A 19,308-nucleotide genomic window follows, 5' to 3' on the forward strand; every position below is an offset into this window, starting at 1 on the left:
CGTCTTGTCATTTTCAGGGCTGATACATAATTAATAATACATAATGACAAAATTAGTTTAATCACTTAATATTACAGTGACTGAATATAGTTCAATGTGAAAGCCGTACATTAATACAAACCACCTCTGTACTGGTGAGGGAAAGGAAAATAAAAGAGAAACTCCATGTCGTGCAGAACACTGAGATGAGTAAATAATCTAGCAGCCATCTTATTGATTTTTTCTTCAGACATTGGATGAAGTTGTGCTGAAAGACTGTCCTGTGGATAATAAGCAACCTGTGATGAAGGCAAACATTATCAAAGCCTGTGACAACGAGTACAAATATCCCTTCAACCCACACACACTATCAGAAGAGAGTAGACAGAGGCACCGTGTATGATTTACACCCACAGAGAATATAAAGGAGCTTTTTGTAGATTGGAATTTTGGCATATCAACTGCAATATAATGAGTTTTTTAGTTGCCAGATGGCTGGGTTTAACTCGCAGGCCAAGTCAGACAGGGCCATGTAAACCAATCACAGAAGAACATCCTTAATTTCAAATAGTCAAACAATTTCCGATAATTCTTTGACATTTTCTGGCATAAATTGTGCTGTCCTTAATGGCAAACACCGACAAAGATTAAATGAAGCCATGAAGACTGATTGCAAAAAAAGGTCAATTAAGGTTTCTTCCTGCTATTAACAGCTGAATAGGATTCATAACATCTTCTCCACAAAACCACTCAGACTGTGAAAATCTACAGGCACTTATGAGTGCCCAAATCGGGCCACTGCAAACAGAGAAAGAAGTGACTGTTTGTAATGATGGTCTGAGTGTGAGCGAATAAATTACAAGCCTAATAGAAGATCCTCAGTCATTGAAGCACTTGAGTAATAATTTATAGCTTGAGTAAGTCACAGAGGATTATTGTTCATAATGGAAGTAATCTAATTATTTTCAAGGAGATTTCCTCATGGAGACATGGGTGCTCTGGTTTGTTGTCTTGGAGTGGGTGCTATTGAATATGCACAGATGTTCTTGAAGAGAGCCTGTTGCAGATCGTTTTCTTCACATATTTACTGTCAACATTTGCTGAACAATATTGTTATTGTGTAGATTTTGCGTTAGTTTGGGGTTAAATTATGTTGTTCGAATGACTTTGCAATGCTTAAATTGCTGTCAAAAGCATCACTACAACAGCTTCCTCTTCAATGAAGGTCCTTGTGTCACCTTGGCCAAACCTAATTCAATTCTAGGATCAGGTTGAAGCTAAAGCAATATGGGAACAAAACTAAAAAGATTGAACAGGTTTTTGTTGTCAATAATTCCCTGTTTCTTTAATGCTTTAAAGGGTTTTGATCAAATCAGTCATGCAAAGTGTGGAAGAATCAATTGATTAGATTTGGTTTTGTTTTAATTTCACTTTCAGATCATGCAGATTAGAGAATTTATATCATTATTGGGGTTAAGGAGGGTGGGACACTATGTCCGGTCATGTTGTCAAGCTACATGCTTGTAAAACATCTGCTGGTGGTGGATTCATAATCCCATAATTAGACTTTTTATGTATGGAGACATGTTTTCTGTCAGCAGAGCTGATCTACAACATCTGTTGTGTATATGCTCGCATTATGCTGCCGGCTCAAAGTTGAACAGAGAAATGCAATCTTATTTAGATGTGAAGATCCGATCGGAGGTGCCCTTAGGTGAGCAGTGAGGTCAAATATCTTGGTCTTGGATGACAAGACTTATCAACAATGTCGTAAATTAATAAGGTAATGGTATCACTCTTGTACTTTGTACTTTCCATGCTGACTTTATGTGAGCATAGGTCTATCAGTTCACTGTCTCTTGCTGTCCATGGCTCACCTATGGTGTGCTCAATCTGCAAAGACCTACAGAAGACCAACAGAGGACGTTGTGTGTGCCAAGATTTTATAGTGCTGCCAGTCATAAGTTCTTCAGTATAAATGAACCCACATGTCTGGCAGTGACAAGTAATCTCGTTTATAGACGATGTGACCAGTAACAGATGGACTGGCTAATCCTGTGATGAAGGTATACATCAGAGCTGGGAAGATGTCTTCGGGCTGAAAACAAAGCAAACTTTCAGACTAGAAAAGGCTACGAAAGGCACTTGTACTAGCTATCCAGTTATCTGGTAAAATATCTACTCAAATATCTACAGGAGAGCACAAAACACAAAATGACATGTTGAAATTAGATGTAAAAAAATGAAATAATGCTTGTATAAGTATCATAGCAAATATAGGTAAGTATGCTAACAGGCAAGTATGAAATTAGCAGGATATAAGAAAAATAGCTTAAGCATGTTAGCTTAGCTGCAATCATATGTCATCAACTAATAAAATAAACAATTTGCCATAAACTCTGACAATATGCTGTTTTCCACATCAATTCATCACTAATTAACAAATCCACTTACAGACAATATGTCTAGCAAGTTTTTTTTCCAAAAACCTGACCAATAGGTTTGTTCAATCAAGCGTTTCTTCATAAATGAGAGGTCTGTACGGCGGTCCAGCGGTCAAATAATTTAGTTTTTTTTCTGAAAACACCTTCACACAAATACAGACACACTCATGTATCTACAGATATGCCATTAACACACAAGTTCAGTGGATGCCCCAAAATATTGGGTTACGTCTTTGACAATATAATGATAATGAAAGTTTGAATGAGTTTTTCACTGGACATTTTTACCCTGGTTATATGAGATTTAATACACTGTTTGCAACAATGAACAAAACACCAACAACAATAGGCCACTTATGAGTCAGAATAATATAGAAAGGAGGCCGAGACAAATCCAAGACCTCATTAAAGTGTTCTCAAAACCAAGGGCAGCGAGAAGTACTTCAGCTCTGAATAACACTTTGATTACTTTCTATGAATTCAGTTAAAAGAGTGCAGCACCATGTGTACTCATAACAACTCACACAAGTCTGCATCCATCTCAGTAATGCTGGGGAGAATTGCAGACTGAAGCAGTGGTTGGTTTTACCCTGATTAAGTGAAGGTGTCATAATACTTGAGCAGTGCAGACGAACAAAGAGTATGCTGAACACAATGTCTCAGTTTACTCTTTCTTTTGATCAGTCCACATCTTGGCAACAAGAGCTAGCTTTAGGGAAGAGTCTGCTGCGCTCTGATCCTTTCAGCACAGACTCGTTTCGCATTTTATAAAAGAAGAGGAGAAATATTTGGAAGAGTGCTTGTTAAGATGCACTCTTGGGAATGACAAAACTTCTTCTGGCCTTCAGAATAAAAGGACTACCTGTGAAAAATAGTATTTTAGTTATATTTAAATTCTGATACAATTTATCACTGAATTATAATTCCCCACTTTTACTTTGAATGCCAGATGCATATTCTGAAAGTTTTCTGGACTATCTACGCATGCCATTTCAGATGTCTTGTAGGCAGATAAAATGCAGCTGGGATTAACAAGATTTAATTTACAGTTAGCCACATATATGCGTCTCTGTTGGCTAGATCATAAATCATGTAAGTCTGGGTCGGAGCTCCTCCAGTCCAGAAGGAGGTGGTAATGAGCCTGACGCTGATTGGTAACTAAGCCAAAGTCGCTAAAATAAGAATAACTCCTGCACTTTAGTTACAACAATAAGAGTTTAACCTTGCGATAACCAGCAACCATCCACAACCCAGTACAAACACACAGATGAATCATATTTATGAACGATGAGCAAGACAAACGTTCTTCAAAAGCTACGACACACACCACCCACACAGACCCACTCGGCTCATTTAGGGGTTGAACTGATCAGGGATCAGAAAAGGTAACTGCATGGACTTCCACCTTATTATTTATTTCTACCATTGGATTCCCGGCGCACTCAGTGAACAAAAAGACAAAGGGAGATAGAAGAGATGAAAGAAAGTTTGTGTGCTTTTGGTGTAAAAAAAACAAAAAACAAAATTCCAAGCAAACAGCTGTGAGCTGTTCATTTTATCCAGTCACATCCTCTTTACAGCTACAGTTTCATGACTGATTGATTAGAAAAATCATTTAGGAAAAAAGTTGTAATTACTGTTCATCTCTGATGAGAGCAATGTGATGCTGCATGGGGACAACAGCAACAAACCTGCTGTGACTGAAGCATTACCAATCAGGGGAAAAAAGTTAGCAGTAATAATCAACATGTTATGTTTGTTGTTGTCAGAGTGTCACACAGCAGGAAACTAACAGCAGTCGCTCCACTGCAAACACCGTACTTATGACAATAGCTCACTGTGACTTGTTTACAGAATTAGAATGATTGGGAAGCCATCAAGTCAGTATCTGCATTAGTCTCCAAAACATATACCTTCAGGAAATAACGACGGCCTGCTGAGACCAACAGCTACATTACATAAGCTAACCGGCTGTTGCCTGTATTTTTATATTTAACAGACGGATGTGAAAGTGGTATTGATCTTATTATCTAACTCGGCACCAGAAAGAGAAATACAAGCATATTTCCTAAAAATTAAGGCTGTTTTAGTTTTTTTTGTCCACATGGAGGCAGCAGGACAAGCTGTAAACAGCTGTGAAAACATATTAGCATATAGTTGGATACGTGTTTGTTTCCACCTGACGAGTCCAATATTTAATACTCCAATACTCTCTTTCTACCTCTGTCTTGGTCACCAATTCCTGAGAAAAAAATCAGCTCCTTAGCTACTAAATGTGGGACCGTATCTATGTTCCAGGGTCCTATGTTTCCAAGTTACTATGTTCCCAAGGCCCTATGTTTCCAAGTTCAACACACATTACGTAAACTTTTCAAAAGATTTTATGTTATCAAGGACTCATTCTCCTGGGGCCCTATGTTCAACTCATTGCTATGTTCTTCTTCACGTTTTCCCACATCAGCCCATGTCATATCAAGTGAATAAAGCTGGGGGATATCTTTTTCAGGTTCACATTAAGTGCTATATAGAGCTGAGGAACCAGCCAGTTCTCATTCCAAGGTTGTCAAAAATATACTTACTCTAACCCAAACCATTTTTTCCTTATTCTAACCAAGTAGTTTTGTTGCCTAAACCTAAGTTAAACCAAGGGGTCATAACCAAGAGTTTGTATTGGACTAGTTCAGAATGAGAACGGTTTGGGAGAAGATAGGACCTTTGGGAACATAGGACCTTTGGGAAGATAGGACCTTTGGGAACATAGCACCTTTGGGAACATAGGACCTTTGGGAACATAGCACCTTTGGGAACATAGGACCTTTGGGAACATAGCACCTTTGGGAACATAGGACCTTTGGGAACATAGCACCTTTGGGAACATAGGACCTTTGGAACATAGGACCTTAGGAACATACTGTATAATGACCCTGCTAGGTTGAGCTGGTGATAATTCTCTGTGGGTTCGTCCCTTTGAACAACCCCTTGTAATGTCTTGTTATCGTTGTGTTAGTTTATCTTATCTCATTTTATCTTAGAGTGAAATAAGTCATTGAAGAATTGTCTGTTCTACATTACAATTCAATCCACGTTAATCATTAATTCACTGATAAACATGAGGACTAAACTGTGTGTATAATTCTGGGGTAGCAGCAGCCTAATCTTTAGCCACAAGGGCATGTTACTGTGATTCATGAGTCATCTTACAGTTCACATTATCTGCTCTCATATCCTACTTTAGGGTGAATGGGATAAAACATGCCAGTTTGGGGTTTTTTTTGCAAAAAAAATTTTTGGATTGAGTCAAAGCTCTTTACAGTACGGCGTCCCCAAGGACATTAAAAAGCTCCTCCAACCCCACCTGCTCCCACTGCTGCTTTCAGCCTCACCCTCAGCAACATCCTACATGACAAAGACCCCTATTCCCCCTAATTAGGGAAGAAAACTGTTTTGCTGTGATAGATTCCTGAAAATAGGGAGGCTCAGCAGTGTTCAGATCTGGTCTGGAACTGAAGACTTGAAACTTTTATCAGTTGCTCATTTTTCATTTTTCATAGTTAATTGTCTTGAAAGCATACTGTGTCAGGGTGGCAATGACCAGCTGCTGCTTGGAGAAAAAGCAATTCTTCTTTTTCTAAAAGACACTGGAGTCTCAATATTCACACATATGCACACATTATCATCTCTTCTTCGACGGGAAATAATTCACAATATTTAAGAAATAACAAATCCTTTATCTGCTGCCTTGTAGCCAAAATGATGCTGTGTGTGTCATAAAATGCTTCAATAAATCATGAAATACTAATCATTATTCTTACAACAAAGGGTATTTGAGCCAGATGAGTCTCCCATAGTGTGAGTTATGTGCTGCCAGTGAGTGCAGGCAGGCCAGGCCAGTAAGTCCATCTAATCTCTCCTCAAGGTTTTAGTGCTGCATGCTGTGTTGAGGCTGGGAACATTACTGCAGTCTGTGCTCAAATGTCTGTGAAGGTTTACCTCATCATCTGCAACTTCATCAGTAAAACATCAGAATATCTGCTCTTAATAATGAGGATAATGTGAATACCAGGTTAAACCTAAATAATCACATTTACATACATTTATATTTGTTCTAATTATTTACAAATTGTGTTATTAAGTCTGCACTTATCACTATTTAAATATTAACAATAGATTAATTGACTATGTGTGATGCGGAAAGGCTTATTACCTCACTTTCCACGAACTCTTCTGAGCATTTTAAAATCTTTCATCTGATTGTTTTGGTTTCACAACCTGTAAATCTTCAGTTGGTTCAGCATCACCACCCTCAGCAACCTCATTCCATGCAAGGACATGGAGTTGTGCAACAAATCTCCGATAAACTCGCTCCAGCACCAAACAACAGTCAAAACTAGCTGGAGAACATACTGTTCTGGGGCAGATTGTGTCATCAACTCTATTTGGTGATAATATGTCAATTTTGTGCCAACAACTTGTTCAAGTAGCTTAAAGTAGGCAAACAAATTGATCAACATTCTTTGAAGGATCCAGTCTGTGAGTGAGTTTCAGAGAAAAGTGAAGACTCAAATTTTAAACTGATGACCTAACATCATGCTACAGCTTATCAGTGTGTGTGGTACCTTACAGTGTAGAGTTGTAAAACAGATACAGAAACACACTCCCCCTGCAGTCTAACCTATGATTTCTCCTCAGAACGCTGACACACCATGAAGCTACACTGTCGCCCTCTCAGCCATCTACAGGATTGTCTCCCAGGTGGCTTGGTGAGTGCAGGCTGTCACTCGCAGGAAGGCTTGCCTTTAGCTATGTTAGCTGCCAAGGGGCCACAGGGCTCTGGAGCTTATTACTTAACTATACTGCTGTCGCTCATTGCAGAGTGGACTCTGGCAGACGAGGGAAGGTTAGGGAGGAGGAATGGAGAGGTGCATTCACCGACATGCCCAAAGAGGCTCAACAAATCCTCCCTGAGGTTTATTTTATAGTTGATGGTAAAAGGGTTGGAAAAGAGGCCACCCAAGCAGCATAAACAGGCCGATGGGGAATAAGGATCTGTAGTCGAACACAATAAATAAGCGTCATCGATCCGAAGGAGGTTTGTGGGTGGCAATTGGGCTGTCGCTGCAGTTCATGAGCTATGGCCCTGTTCTGGCAGGCCAGCAGAAAGTGGCTGATGGGAGCAGGTAAGACAATACGAGGCCAAGAAAGTTATGAACCATATTTAAGGGATATCACACCGAGAGATTATGTCACGCTGTTAGATGGCATCAAGTTACTATGTTTTAATTCAGGAGTTAACAATTATCATGTCATTACTATTTTTTTTGCTGTTGCATTTCACCACCTTGCTTGGTTTAGTTTTCCTGAGCCTCCAAAATTCTTTCAGACATTTCTAAAAGAACTTGTGACATTGGAATCAGTGCCTTTTTCCACTGATGTTTTCCCTGCGTGAGCGGTAGACGATAGTGTTTGCACATGACTAGCATTACAAGGGGACAATCCACTTTAGTCTATCTGCCATGATGCATTCTCACACCATAGTCAAAGTCTGAGTTTCATTGAAGATCATATCAGTATACAAATAAAACATCATAGGTTTCTGAATATCTTGAAGCCTCCTCAATTTGCTCTCATTGCGCACTGCAGCCTCTATTAATCTCACCCAGTCTGGTAAGAAAGTCTTGCAGACTAAAGTCTAAAGTCTCAAAGTTGCACTAATCAAAATTCTAATACTAACAACAGTTCAAAATAATGTCATATTTTAAAGGTAAATCCAAAGAGAATCATCACCCGACTCTGCAACCCGTCTGTCTTTGCATAGTGAGGAAGCAAAGACAGTTGGAGGTGTGACAGATGTTCGGGGAGACCTGGGGGAGACTCAGTGTAGCAAAGACAACGATGTAGAGTCCAAGCTATCCAGCCATGACCATTACTGTCAGACTCTCTATTTCTAAGCTGGAAAGACAGGGACTCTGGTGGAGCCTTGACAGTCACTAGAAGCACGTCTATGGCCCTTAAAGAGAGTTACTGTGTGGGTACCGGAAGTGTTGTAGCTGTGTTAGCAGCACTCTCTTGGTCTGTGTGTTGTCTTTACTGCCACAGCACAGAGATAATTGTCCCTGATGCATATAGCTGCCTGTAGCTGTATTTTAGAGGCACAAACTGAAATTCGACTTATCCCTTGTCTAAAAAGCAGAACACTGGCTATGTTTACAGCGCAAAAAAATACATCTGCAACACGCTTAGCTGGTTTTACCCTTCAGCTGTTTGTGATTGTCCACTTTCAAAACAGTTTGAGATGTCAAATAATTTCAGCAAATCATTATGTGTCTTTCAACTTGTGGAAAGTACCATTGTTTGAGCAGGACTGCACATATTAATTTACCAGCAGTTAATACTACTTAATAATTATGAATGATTCATTTTCTCTTTTTTAATTGGAAGTTTGTTAGACCCGTTGCCCAAACAGCAGTTGTCAATTCAACAGCACAATATCATGTATGTAGCCATCAAGTGTATATATTTCAGACCAGTTATTTTATACTGTTGTTTTAAGTCATCTCGACACATTAAAAAAGTCAATCAAAGACAGAATTTTAAGGGGACATATCAAGGAAAAGTCGCTTTTCAGTGCTTGGTCACATACATTTGGGTATCTGGAGTGCCTATCAATCTACAAACAGAGAAGTATTGTATGATTCAAGAAGCCATTTATATTTGGCTCCCGTTCTTATTTCACATGCAGGCTCATTAGAATATACCGCCCCCATCTGAGTATCTCTAGCCACGACTTGACATCTACCTGCGCAAAGGTGTACCATATTTTTCTCACCAGCCAATCAGAACAGAATACATTTTTTTCAGGAGGGGGGTGCTTAAATAGAGCGTTTCAGACAGAGTGTGAATACATGTATATTCAGACGGACAGTATGAGAAAAATAATTAGTTTTTTGAACATTAAAGCACATCAATATGTTCGAGCTGAAACCCCAAGTATAGATGTGAACCTAAAAATGAGAATGATAGGCCCCTTAAACAATGTTAGCTTCATTAGCTACCAAGCTAAACAATGTTAGCTTCATTAGCTACCAAGCTACAACTGATCAAATCTGATCTTGAAAGGAAAATATATAAATGCTGGCTAGAAATGAGTACCTATTATACATTTTTTCGAGTGGTAAACCTGTGCCACCGTTAGCATTGTAAACTGGGTTATATGCAGTGAGCAGAAAGCTCGACAGGTGTGGCAACAGTGAGTAAGGGGGGCAAGGCTTAGTCAGCTGTTTCTAAATTGTAGTATTATATGCAGTGTTTTTGGTTAGTGCGTACGTTGAAGTTTGGCCTTTTGTTTGGTTGAGATCATGCAGGATTAAAGATCTGTTCACTCCAGCTGGAAGGTAAGTGTCACAGTCAAACACATACTGCAAAGTTTGTGGAATTTACGTGACTTTAATCGCAAAGCATTTCAGCTCTCGAGTCTAGTTTATTTTGTGTATTGTTTGATACACAGCGGTAATAACACGGTGGAAGACAGGATTACCACTGCACACATCTTGACGAAAAGTGTTGAAGAATACCAAAAGCAGTCCCTGCTCTCTTATTTTTCTCCAGTCTCCATGCACACCCTCTTTTCACATCTATTCAGGCTGACCGAGAGCTCCAATCACAAATAGCCCCAAAAAGTCAAAGGTCAAAGGCCAAAGGCTGAAGGCAGCAAAACAGAATTAATATTCAATTCACAAATGCTGGCTCCCAGTGAGTGAAAAAAAAACTAGCCAAAGCAATTAACCTTCTGTCCCTGATGTGATGTGTGGGCAACTTAACAAGGATGTTCTCTGCTTTTAATTAGTCTCAAAAGTCGCAGAGCCCAACCAGGATTAAAAGTTATTTCAAGGTAAAGTGGACCAGTGACAGGAGCGTGGCCACTTGAGAGACAACTGACATCAGTGCGTATAACAGGAGCGACTGTTTTCGAGTGTGCATCAGAGCGGAACTCAATGCAATGTGCAGCAGGTCTTTTTTATCTGCCGACTGCAATAACAATTAATATTCAAATTCAAATTTAGATTATTAATGCCGCAGAGAAAAGCCAGCAGCCAATAAGGAAGGGAGTGAATACTGTTGATGCCAGCAGACTGTGTCGTGACCCCCCCAGTAATATTCAGTAAAATGTAATATTCCATAATGAAGACGATGGAGGCCAGCTGCCAGTGTATTGCTGCTTGGGTTGTTGTTTATGAGGGCTGAGCGGTTATGAATTTTGAAGTAGTTATTACAGACATGATAATGTGGCTGTGAGGTGATTACAGTATGGCCTGGCTAACAAGTTCTTTTAATAATTTTCGGTATGAATATTACTTTGTCACAAGACTAAAAACACCTTCATTATTTTGCAATTACCTTTTATTTATTTTGATTTTTAGGTAAAAATATCACAGCATCATGACTTGTATATCAACCGTAAGAAACAAACAATCCCGCCTCAAACTGGCCTCATCCATATTTATACATACAGCAATATTCCAGTTCGATTGCTATAAGTAGAGCAATAAAACTTGAGTGCAGGGGTGTGAAGTGGAGCGTGTACACCCACACGCAATTCCTACTGAGATGAAGTACAAGCATACTGTTTGCATAAATGGCAAAATGACTCCTGTCTCACTCGCAATGTTGGAAAAGCCTGTAGCTTTTAAAACTTGGGTGTCAATCTTGATCCAACTCTTGATTTAAAAAACACATTAAATTGCTGGGTAACGGACAAAAAATGTAATCTTTTGAATGTTTAGACATATAAGAAACTACCTTAAAGTTGAGGCATCAAGTACCATTTTAAATGCAATGATTCTTCCACGTTTCTTACTGAATGAAGTTAGACGACTCAAATCCTTACATAAAAAGGCTCTTAAAATCCATGATAAAACAACATCCATATAATCAGTCTAGTATACTCACTGAATATATTATGTTCAATTTTGAAAATGTAATTGTGCACTCAAATGTTTGCATAATCTTCATGATCATTCATAATGCTGCTCCTCCTCCCCTGAGGGACTTTGTTACACACAGCTCAGAAATAACAACACGAGCCACCAGGTCAAACAGAAGTGCAGACTTCTAAAACACAAGCCTTTCTTGACATAATCTCTTTCATGGCCATAAAACAATGGAAAAGTATCAGAAATAATAAATTCAGCAAATGTTCAAAGTGTGTCCCGCCTGACAAAACATTGGGTTTGTATACTTGTATTGACTACCTTAGTACTGACTACTGGAGTAATGATATTTTGCGCTGTTTTACATAACAAGTAATCTTCTTGTTATGTCTAGTGTCTCTAATACAAACTTTTCTTCATCACGTTTCTACGTCAGCTCATGTCCGTGCAACCATCTATACGTAAAGTATAAGCGAGGATTTAGACTCCCACTTCCTTAATTTCTCTATATGTATTATTGAATCAGCCTTTAGTATACTTTATTCCTCTTAAAGGATTCACTGCTGGAAACTAAAACAAACCAAGACTCCACTTCCCCTCACCCCTGTTGATAACTGTAGTGGAATTATTTAAGGAACCTTCCAATAAACTGAGCTAAAAACAGCAATAAAGCAAAATTTCAAACAAACAACACAGCCGAAAGCTTTAATACATATTAATATATTATAAATGTAGGAAGTTACTTCTTTCAAACACCATGGAGTAGATCCAGTCAATTTCACTTTGCTCTGTGAATCCTTTTTTTATTCTTCTGATGCTGCAACAAAAACAATCCCTGCAGCAATTCTGAATATAGGGTTTGAAAATGCTGCGTAGAATTATTTATTTTCAGATAGTTTATCCAAGATCCAACTGCCGAGAAAGACTATGAGGATTGGAAAAGAATGTTGTTCTTCAGACAAAAGATGTGGTCTTTTACCAGGCAGGGAGGGTTTCACAAAGAGACACTCTTGAGTTGCATTATGGGGCACATAATGTGCACTAGGGCATCTCAACCTCTGCTGTATCAATTTTGACCATTTCCTTTTAAATCAGCGTCTTGCAAGTCCTCCTGCTTTATGGAGGTGCAATGCTAAATCACCGGATTACCCGTTGTCATGCTGGTGGCTTTCAGAACTTTCATGTCAGCTTCCAACAGGTAACCCATTCACATACTTCCCAACCAGGAGCTTTCCAAGTAAGGGGATCATCACTTGAAGGTTTGAACTCTTTAAAGGTGCATGATACGGCTCTCAATATGGCGATGACGGGCCAGCGGCTAGCAGCTAACGGTGCTAACAAAGTGCAGACAAAGCTAACAGTGTTTACCTGAGAGGGAACCAGAGGTTGGGTGCTACGCTTTCGCGATGGCGCTTTCGCGATGGCGCTGTCGGTCAGGACGACTCAAATGCACTAACGTGCACTAAAAGCATGCATGGCCGGCCTGGCTATGCAAACATAGCACAGAGAAGCTCAGATTACAACACACACAGAGGGAGAGAGACTTCATTCTCTGCTCCAGTAGACATTTCTCCATTATATCTTTACATAGCAAATTGTTGTTTACTGCTATATTAATGCTTTTAATGTTAAATACAGCACCTTTAAATGCCTGCTAGTTGTAATTTATTTTTTAATCACCTCTTATGAAGGTAATCGAAATGCAAATTTGCTCAATTTGCCAAATAAATGGTTATAATGCAAGCTGTCTTTTAGTCTGAGTTCACAGTTATGAGAGAGAACAAACAAGCTATTCCCCAAACAGACAGCTGAAACTGCTGTAATGAAGCTTTGGATTGATGAAGATGTTTATGCAGGTAGTTTGATTGAAAAGATAGATTCCCTCAGTAACAGAAGGTAATGTGTTTTTGAATTACATGTTAAACAGAACGAGCTGGAAGTAAAGCTGAGCAAAACACAATAACGTGGGACATTTTTCAAAATGGTGTTTGTTCCAAAAAATGATTGAATCTATAAGAAACAATCATTCTTATTCTCAGGCAAAACACTAGAAACAGCGGAAACGTCTGGACTGTCTTGTGGATTGAATGGCTGACAGCAACGTCGAGGCCTTCAACCTAAGCTGCTTGTTCAGCGCCCCCTGACTTAACATTTCACTGTGAACTGATTACATACTGTAGACATATTATCAGTACAGTATTAGGGTAAAGGGGCACTTCCCAAAGGCGGCAGCTTCAAAATTATTTTAATTTTTAAAAAGGATGATTCATGTGGTCTTAAATTAGCATTGCAGACTTCTTGAAGAGATGAAGACGTGTACCAAGTTTTATCAGTGGAAATGCTGTGGAATAAACACCCCTCAGACTCATTATGTAGTCTTATGTAGAAGTTGGTGGTTCTGTAAAATGCACCAGAGACAACAAGTGAACTAAGACAATCAAGCTGTCCTTGAACTTGTGCACACAGAAACAATCCCTTTGACGGTAGCTTTTGAATGTAGAGCTCACCAACTGAGCGATGGTTAGTGATTTAATGCACGGGCGTACAGCGGCTGAAGCCACGAACACCGAGTACCAGGGATCTCACAAGACATTAGCTTAAGATATCTCACTCAGAAACAAACAGGTGAAGTTTAACATTCCAATACACCACCAAATAATAAAAAGCATTAAAAGAATAAGTCCTGCATTGAAAGTTACAGTATAAAAGTTAGAAGATTTTAAAGTTTGGGTATGTAACATTGGAGAAACCAACAAGAATCAACACTCACAGCTGTTAAGCTAGCAGCTTGTGCAAGACTCCGGTGAGTCTTTATTCTCTTTTTTTGTCAAAGCATTTGATTTATTGATTGTTGTTGCAATGTAAAGAGAATTTCAACAAATATAACAAAACAAATTTAAAAATACTTTACCCACCCTAGTTTTAAGTAAATCATGTACTTAAGTATTTAAAGCAATAAAAAGGGTAGTATAAAATTGATTGAGTATAATATGTGAAGACTGATTCTTTACTATTTTTTGGACACATGGGAGGGCGACTTCAACTCCTAAAGTCATTATAACTAATGCGTTTTGTGGAATCTGATTCTAGCAGTGAGACTGAACTAAAACAGTGAAGTTGTCGGCTGCAAAGAGCTGAAAGACATTAAAACCTTCCATAGAGCTGAGCTGAGAAGAACTGCAGAGTCTGACGATAACTCTCTATGGGTTTGACACAGCGACCTTTCTCAGTTTACTCGCAGTCATCTGTTCCATTGTTAGTATAGAAATATGGATTAGCACTGACACGTCATTTTTACGCATTACTTGCCACCACCACATATGCTCTGTTAAAGCTTGTGCTCATTTCATCTAGTTCTGTGAGATCAGGCTGGTTAGTATAGAGGCCTACTTTTTGCCACTAGTTCTTCATCCGAGTTATCCACTCTTCTTTATTATTTTTATCATCTTCTTACTCATTTGCATAATCCTTACTATAAATACAATTGTCATCATCTTTCTTTTCCCTCCTCCTGCTAAACATCACATCATTGTCACCGTCACCATCTTCAACCTCCTCCTTCAACATCATCATTATCATAACTACTCATTTCCATCAAGACCATCACAGTCACAGCATCCTAATGCTCATAATCATGTCACCATTCTCATCCATTAACACCAGTCGATCTGAATATGTGAAAACATGTTCAAAACAACATCGAAACAGTCGGACAGAAACAATTATGTTCCATCAGGCAAATAAGCTGCACAGGGATTGTGACTAATGGATAAAACCCCATTTTATGCACTGGTTGTAATGCAGCTGACCTCCTCCTTCCTCATCGTTCTGAGGTCATCAGAGCACAGAAACTCAATTTGATTCACACACTGTCCAATACTTGATACATAATTAGACTGGTGAGGATGTACGATTGGCTGGTAATTGAATCAGCACAACTGGAGTGCCACAGCCCTGGCTGGAAGGAAACACTGAACACACACACACAGGTGTGTATGAGTAGATGGAGTAGACTGCTCACTTATTAATCATGTTGTATGTGAAGAAGAAACACACTTTTTTGTTAAGTTAGATGAGCAGATATGTCCGTATTTTATTAAAAGATAAATGGCAAAGAAGTTAGCAGAAAGTCAGTATGAATCCATCATTTTTTATGTATCTTTGCTGCGAGGCAGATTAAATGTCTCAGTGACTCTCAGTGGTGCTGATACATGGCTGTCCTGAGGACTTAAGCATAGTTATAGTCACAGTGCTAACCCCTCAACAGTGTAAAGGATGCATACCATAGATTTAGTCCTGGTGAAAAACCTCTTCCAGAATTTCTTAAATCAAAAAGGAAGATCTGTGATCGGTTTATTGATGCTATTTAAGGATAAAAGGTGTTATTGTCTTATCATTATCTTCCACTGATTGACTTTGCCAGTTTCTAGAAAGAAACTCTACATACGTCACCAAAAAAAAGTAACAATTACATGCAACTATGTGATTCATTGACCTCGCAACTCCATCAGCAACCAGCCGGGTTATAAAATCAGAACTCTGATAATGTGAGACTGTAAAAGTACACAATGAATTCCAATGCTGTGATTCAGAACAATGTAGCAGCTTTGAGTATTTGGAGTAAGCTCAATGTCAGACTGACTAACATGATATCATGGGTGCCTTTGGACAAAGAGTGGTTGTGTGTGTGTGTGTGTGTGTGTGTGTGTGTGTGTGTGTGTGTGTGTGTGTGTGTGTGTGTGTGTGTGTGTGTGTCAATAAACACAGGATGTGTGGTGATGGATCGGCCTGGAATGCAGTGATAATTTACCACAGACTAACCAATGCTTGTTTCCAAACTCTTTTTCTTTAGGAAATGTATTGTCTGCAGTTAGAGAAGCAGATTTACTAATGTCCTTCAACCTGGATGAGTATTGTACTCTAATTGAAAGAAAATAATTAAAGGAGCATCCTGGTTGATGTCTGTGTGCGTAAATGTACACATCAGAACATTTTCTTTGTAATAATGTTAACGTTGAAATTTTTTCATACTCCCAGAACAAAAATCAGGAATAATGCATTTTAAACATGAACACACAACAGTTTACAAAAGCTTTTTGATATATTTTGTTACTTCTTATCATCTAAGTTTCTTTCTTTGGAGATACAATTGATGCTAGATTAAAGCTGCATTATTTTATGCATTATTATATACTGTATATATTTTTGGTCACTTGGTGGCAGCAGACTAAGAGATTAAGTGTTGGCTAACAACTGCCTATTTACACATCCAGCAGTCAAGGAGCAGCATCAGCAATCATTTGGAGTCGTGTTTCTGGCCACCTGACAAATCTAAATCAAATATTTAGTCACCTTTCACCTCTGTTTGGTGTCTGACTGACTGAGAAAACTCTCTGGCTCTTTAGCTGCTAAGTACTCCACTTTGTTTACCAGCTAGTTCTTGACTTTGTCCGTTTGAGGATTGGTGCTGAGCAGGTAGCATACAATGGGTTCATCAGAGATTTTTCACTGACAACAGCTGCCTGAGAAAATTGTTAATCTAAAAGTTTTGATTCCTGCAGCCTTTAAGGTTGTACATTGTTGGTTAAACAGGAAAATAATTTCCCTTTCTTAATCCTTTACTAAGGGGCTGTTTTGACTAATATACATTTGTACATTATACAGAGAACAACAATACATCTGTAAAAAAAAAATGTAAATCTTTACCAGCTTCCTTCACCAGTGTCAGGAATTGAGTTCCTGAGTGTCCTGCTTTTTGTCAGTGTATACTGTTTATTCATTTGGTCATTCTCTGTGACCGCTCTGCTCTATGACAAAGGGACTGTGGGAGTTTGTCTGTTGTCTATGCTGCTGTCCTATCTTTTTTACATGTACGCCTGTCGGCAGTGTAGAATAGCAGCATCTGTTAACATCTCTGGGCCCATCCCTTATCATGTCCAACGCTAGCTGATGTCCATTGGACCGAGATGGTACCGATGTGCTCAGGATGTCCACACCAGTGCTCACATTCTGTTTATCATGAAAATTTCAGCTATCAAAATGTTGTGTGGGTTGGCCAACTATTGGCAGTTTTGGCACTCAATGCAAACCTGACTGCCTGGAAGGAGAGTCCTTATTTAAGAGGTATTTTGTGCGGTTTCTCTCTCTTTTTTTCAGGGTAGAATTGTATTTGTTCTATTTGGTACTCATTTTTGTGGGAGTGGGGTTTTTTTCTCAGAGTTTTCTAAACTTGGAGCCCTTTTAGAACTACCGCAACAACCTGACATAATGACTGTAAATATGACACCAATGCTGTGAAATATTTAGTAACAGTAGTTACTTTCATCCTTTAACAAAAGCAGTGTGTGTGTGTGTGTGTGTGTGTGTGTGTGTGTGTGTGTGTGTGTGTGTGTGTGTGTGTGTGTGTCAGTGTGTGAAATCAATCATTTAAATAGTCAAAACATTGATAAAAGCCTTTCTCACTTCCACCTCTGGCACAAAGTCAGTGTGGTGTTTTCAGTGCTGGTGTAAACAGCTGAAGAGACTGTCGGACACTTCCGAACAACCCGGGAAACGGTGGTAATATATCATCACAAAGATACACGAACCACCAAACATAGTGCTCAAAAAAAATAACGGACAAATGTGGACAGTTTAGTTCCAAAAACTGCAGCATACGCAGAATAATAAAAAAGACACAGAGAGCTCTAAAATCATTTGTTTGATCAGACACAATTGGCAGAATAAGGTGTATTTTTGGAGTTATTAAACCAACAACCTACCAAGAAAAATGATGGTCTGCTTCCTGGCTGTCTTGATCTTTGAACTTTCGTGCTTGGGCGCACCGTTGATGGTGCCATCCATGGACTCTAAAGGTTTCCGAAGGACGAGGACCATGGCTCGGCACATGAAGGCCACACAGATCAACACGATCATGTAGACAATGAAAGCCACGAAGATGCTGACCCTGTACATCACCCAGCGCTCCCTCAGATTTGTACAGAAAGTCAGATTCTGGACGGGTGTGTCTGCCAGGAAGGGAATGTGTCCCTGCGTTCCTGTGGCAACCAGCAACGGCAGGGCCACAAGCACGGACACCAGCCAGGCAAAGGTGATGAGGGCAGAGGTGCGTTTTCCACCCAAGGCTTTGAAGCGAAACGGGTGACAGATGGCCACGTAGCGCTCAAAGCTAAGTGTGGCCACGTTGAGGATGGTGGCGTAGCTGCAAGCCTCGAACAGGAAGTTGTAGATCTTACAGGAAGCGTTCCCTTCTGCTGATGAGAACGGAAACCAAATGGCACTGTAGAGCTCCACTGGCATGCCGATGAGGAGCACCAACAAGTCAGAGCACGCCAAACTAACCATGTGGTTGGTAACGTTCTTCTGCAGGTAGCCATTGCGCTTCAGCACCTGTGTCACTCTGATGGTGACCGAGTTACCCACGATACCCGTCACCAGGATGAGGCTGTAAAAGATTGTGAGGAAGATTTTGACGGAGTAGTTGGGTTCAAGCTCCCTCCAGTCTTTCTCCTCTGTTATCTCTATTTCCTCACTCATGGTTACGGAGCGGTGAGCTCTGATTTCCCAGGTATTGATTTTGTCCTTCAGCTTATCACGTCTGCTGGGCGAAGTCTCTGTGGTTAGCGCCAAGAACCAGAAGTGAGCTGTTTTTCCAAGATAACAACTTACACTGAAGACTTCTCTTTGTGTGTGATTAATCCCGGATTCTTCAAGGAGGGTATCCCAGTGGAAAGTACACTCCAAGTCACAGTAGGTGTATCATTTCATGACCGTTTACAGTACTTTCTACTTTGTTCTAAATAGTTAAGTGTCTTATCACCAAAAGTCCAGTGTGTGGCCCCAAGCCATGTTCCATCTCCTCCCTCTCCGGATGATCATCTGGGATCCCCGAGAGTCATCTCAGGTTCTAGTGCAGAGTTGTTGGTTTCACCTCAGTCAGAGCATACTGTTAGCTAACA

General features: G+C 39.6%; 1 protein-coding gene across 1 annotated transcript in view; it reads right to left on the minus strand.

Annotated features, from left to right (window-relative positions):
- gpr39 (G protein-coupled receptor 39) overlaps positions 1–19,308 on the minus strand; it is a 26,819-nt gene extending 7,511 nt beyond the window's left edge. The window contains exon 1 of the mRNA XM_068705071.1: positions 18,112–19,308. Coding sequence (XP_068561172.1) covers positions 18,112–18,886 — 775 coding nt within the window. The 5' untranslated portion in view covers positions 18,887–19,308. The remainder of the gene's footprint in view (positions 1–18,111) is intronic.

Source organism: Cebidichthys violaceus, unplaced genomic scaffold (genome assembly GCF_023349555.1).
Source record: "Cebidichthys violaceus isolate CVI_PGR_0920_01 unplaced genomic scaffold, fCebVio1.0.p SCAF_11, whole genome shotgun sequence".
Classification (NCBI taxonomy): domain Eukaryota; kingdom Metazoa; phylum Chordata; class Actinopteri; order Perciformes; family Stichaeidae; genus Cebidichthys; species Cebidichthys violaceus.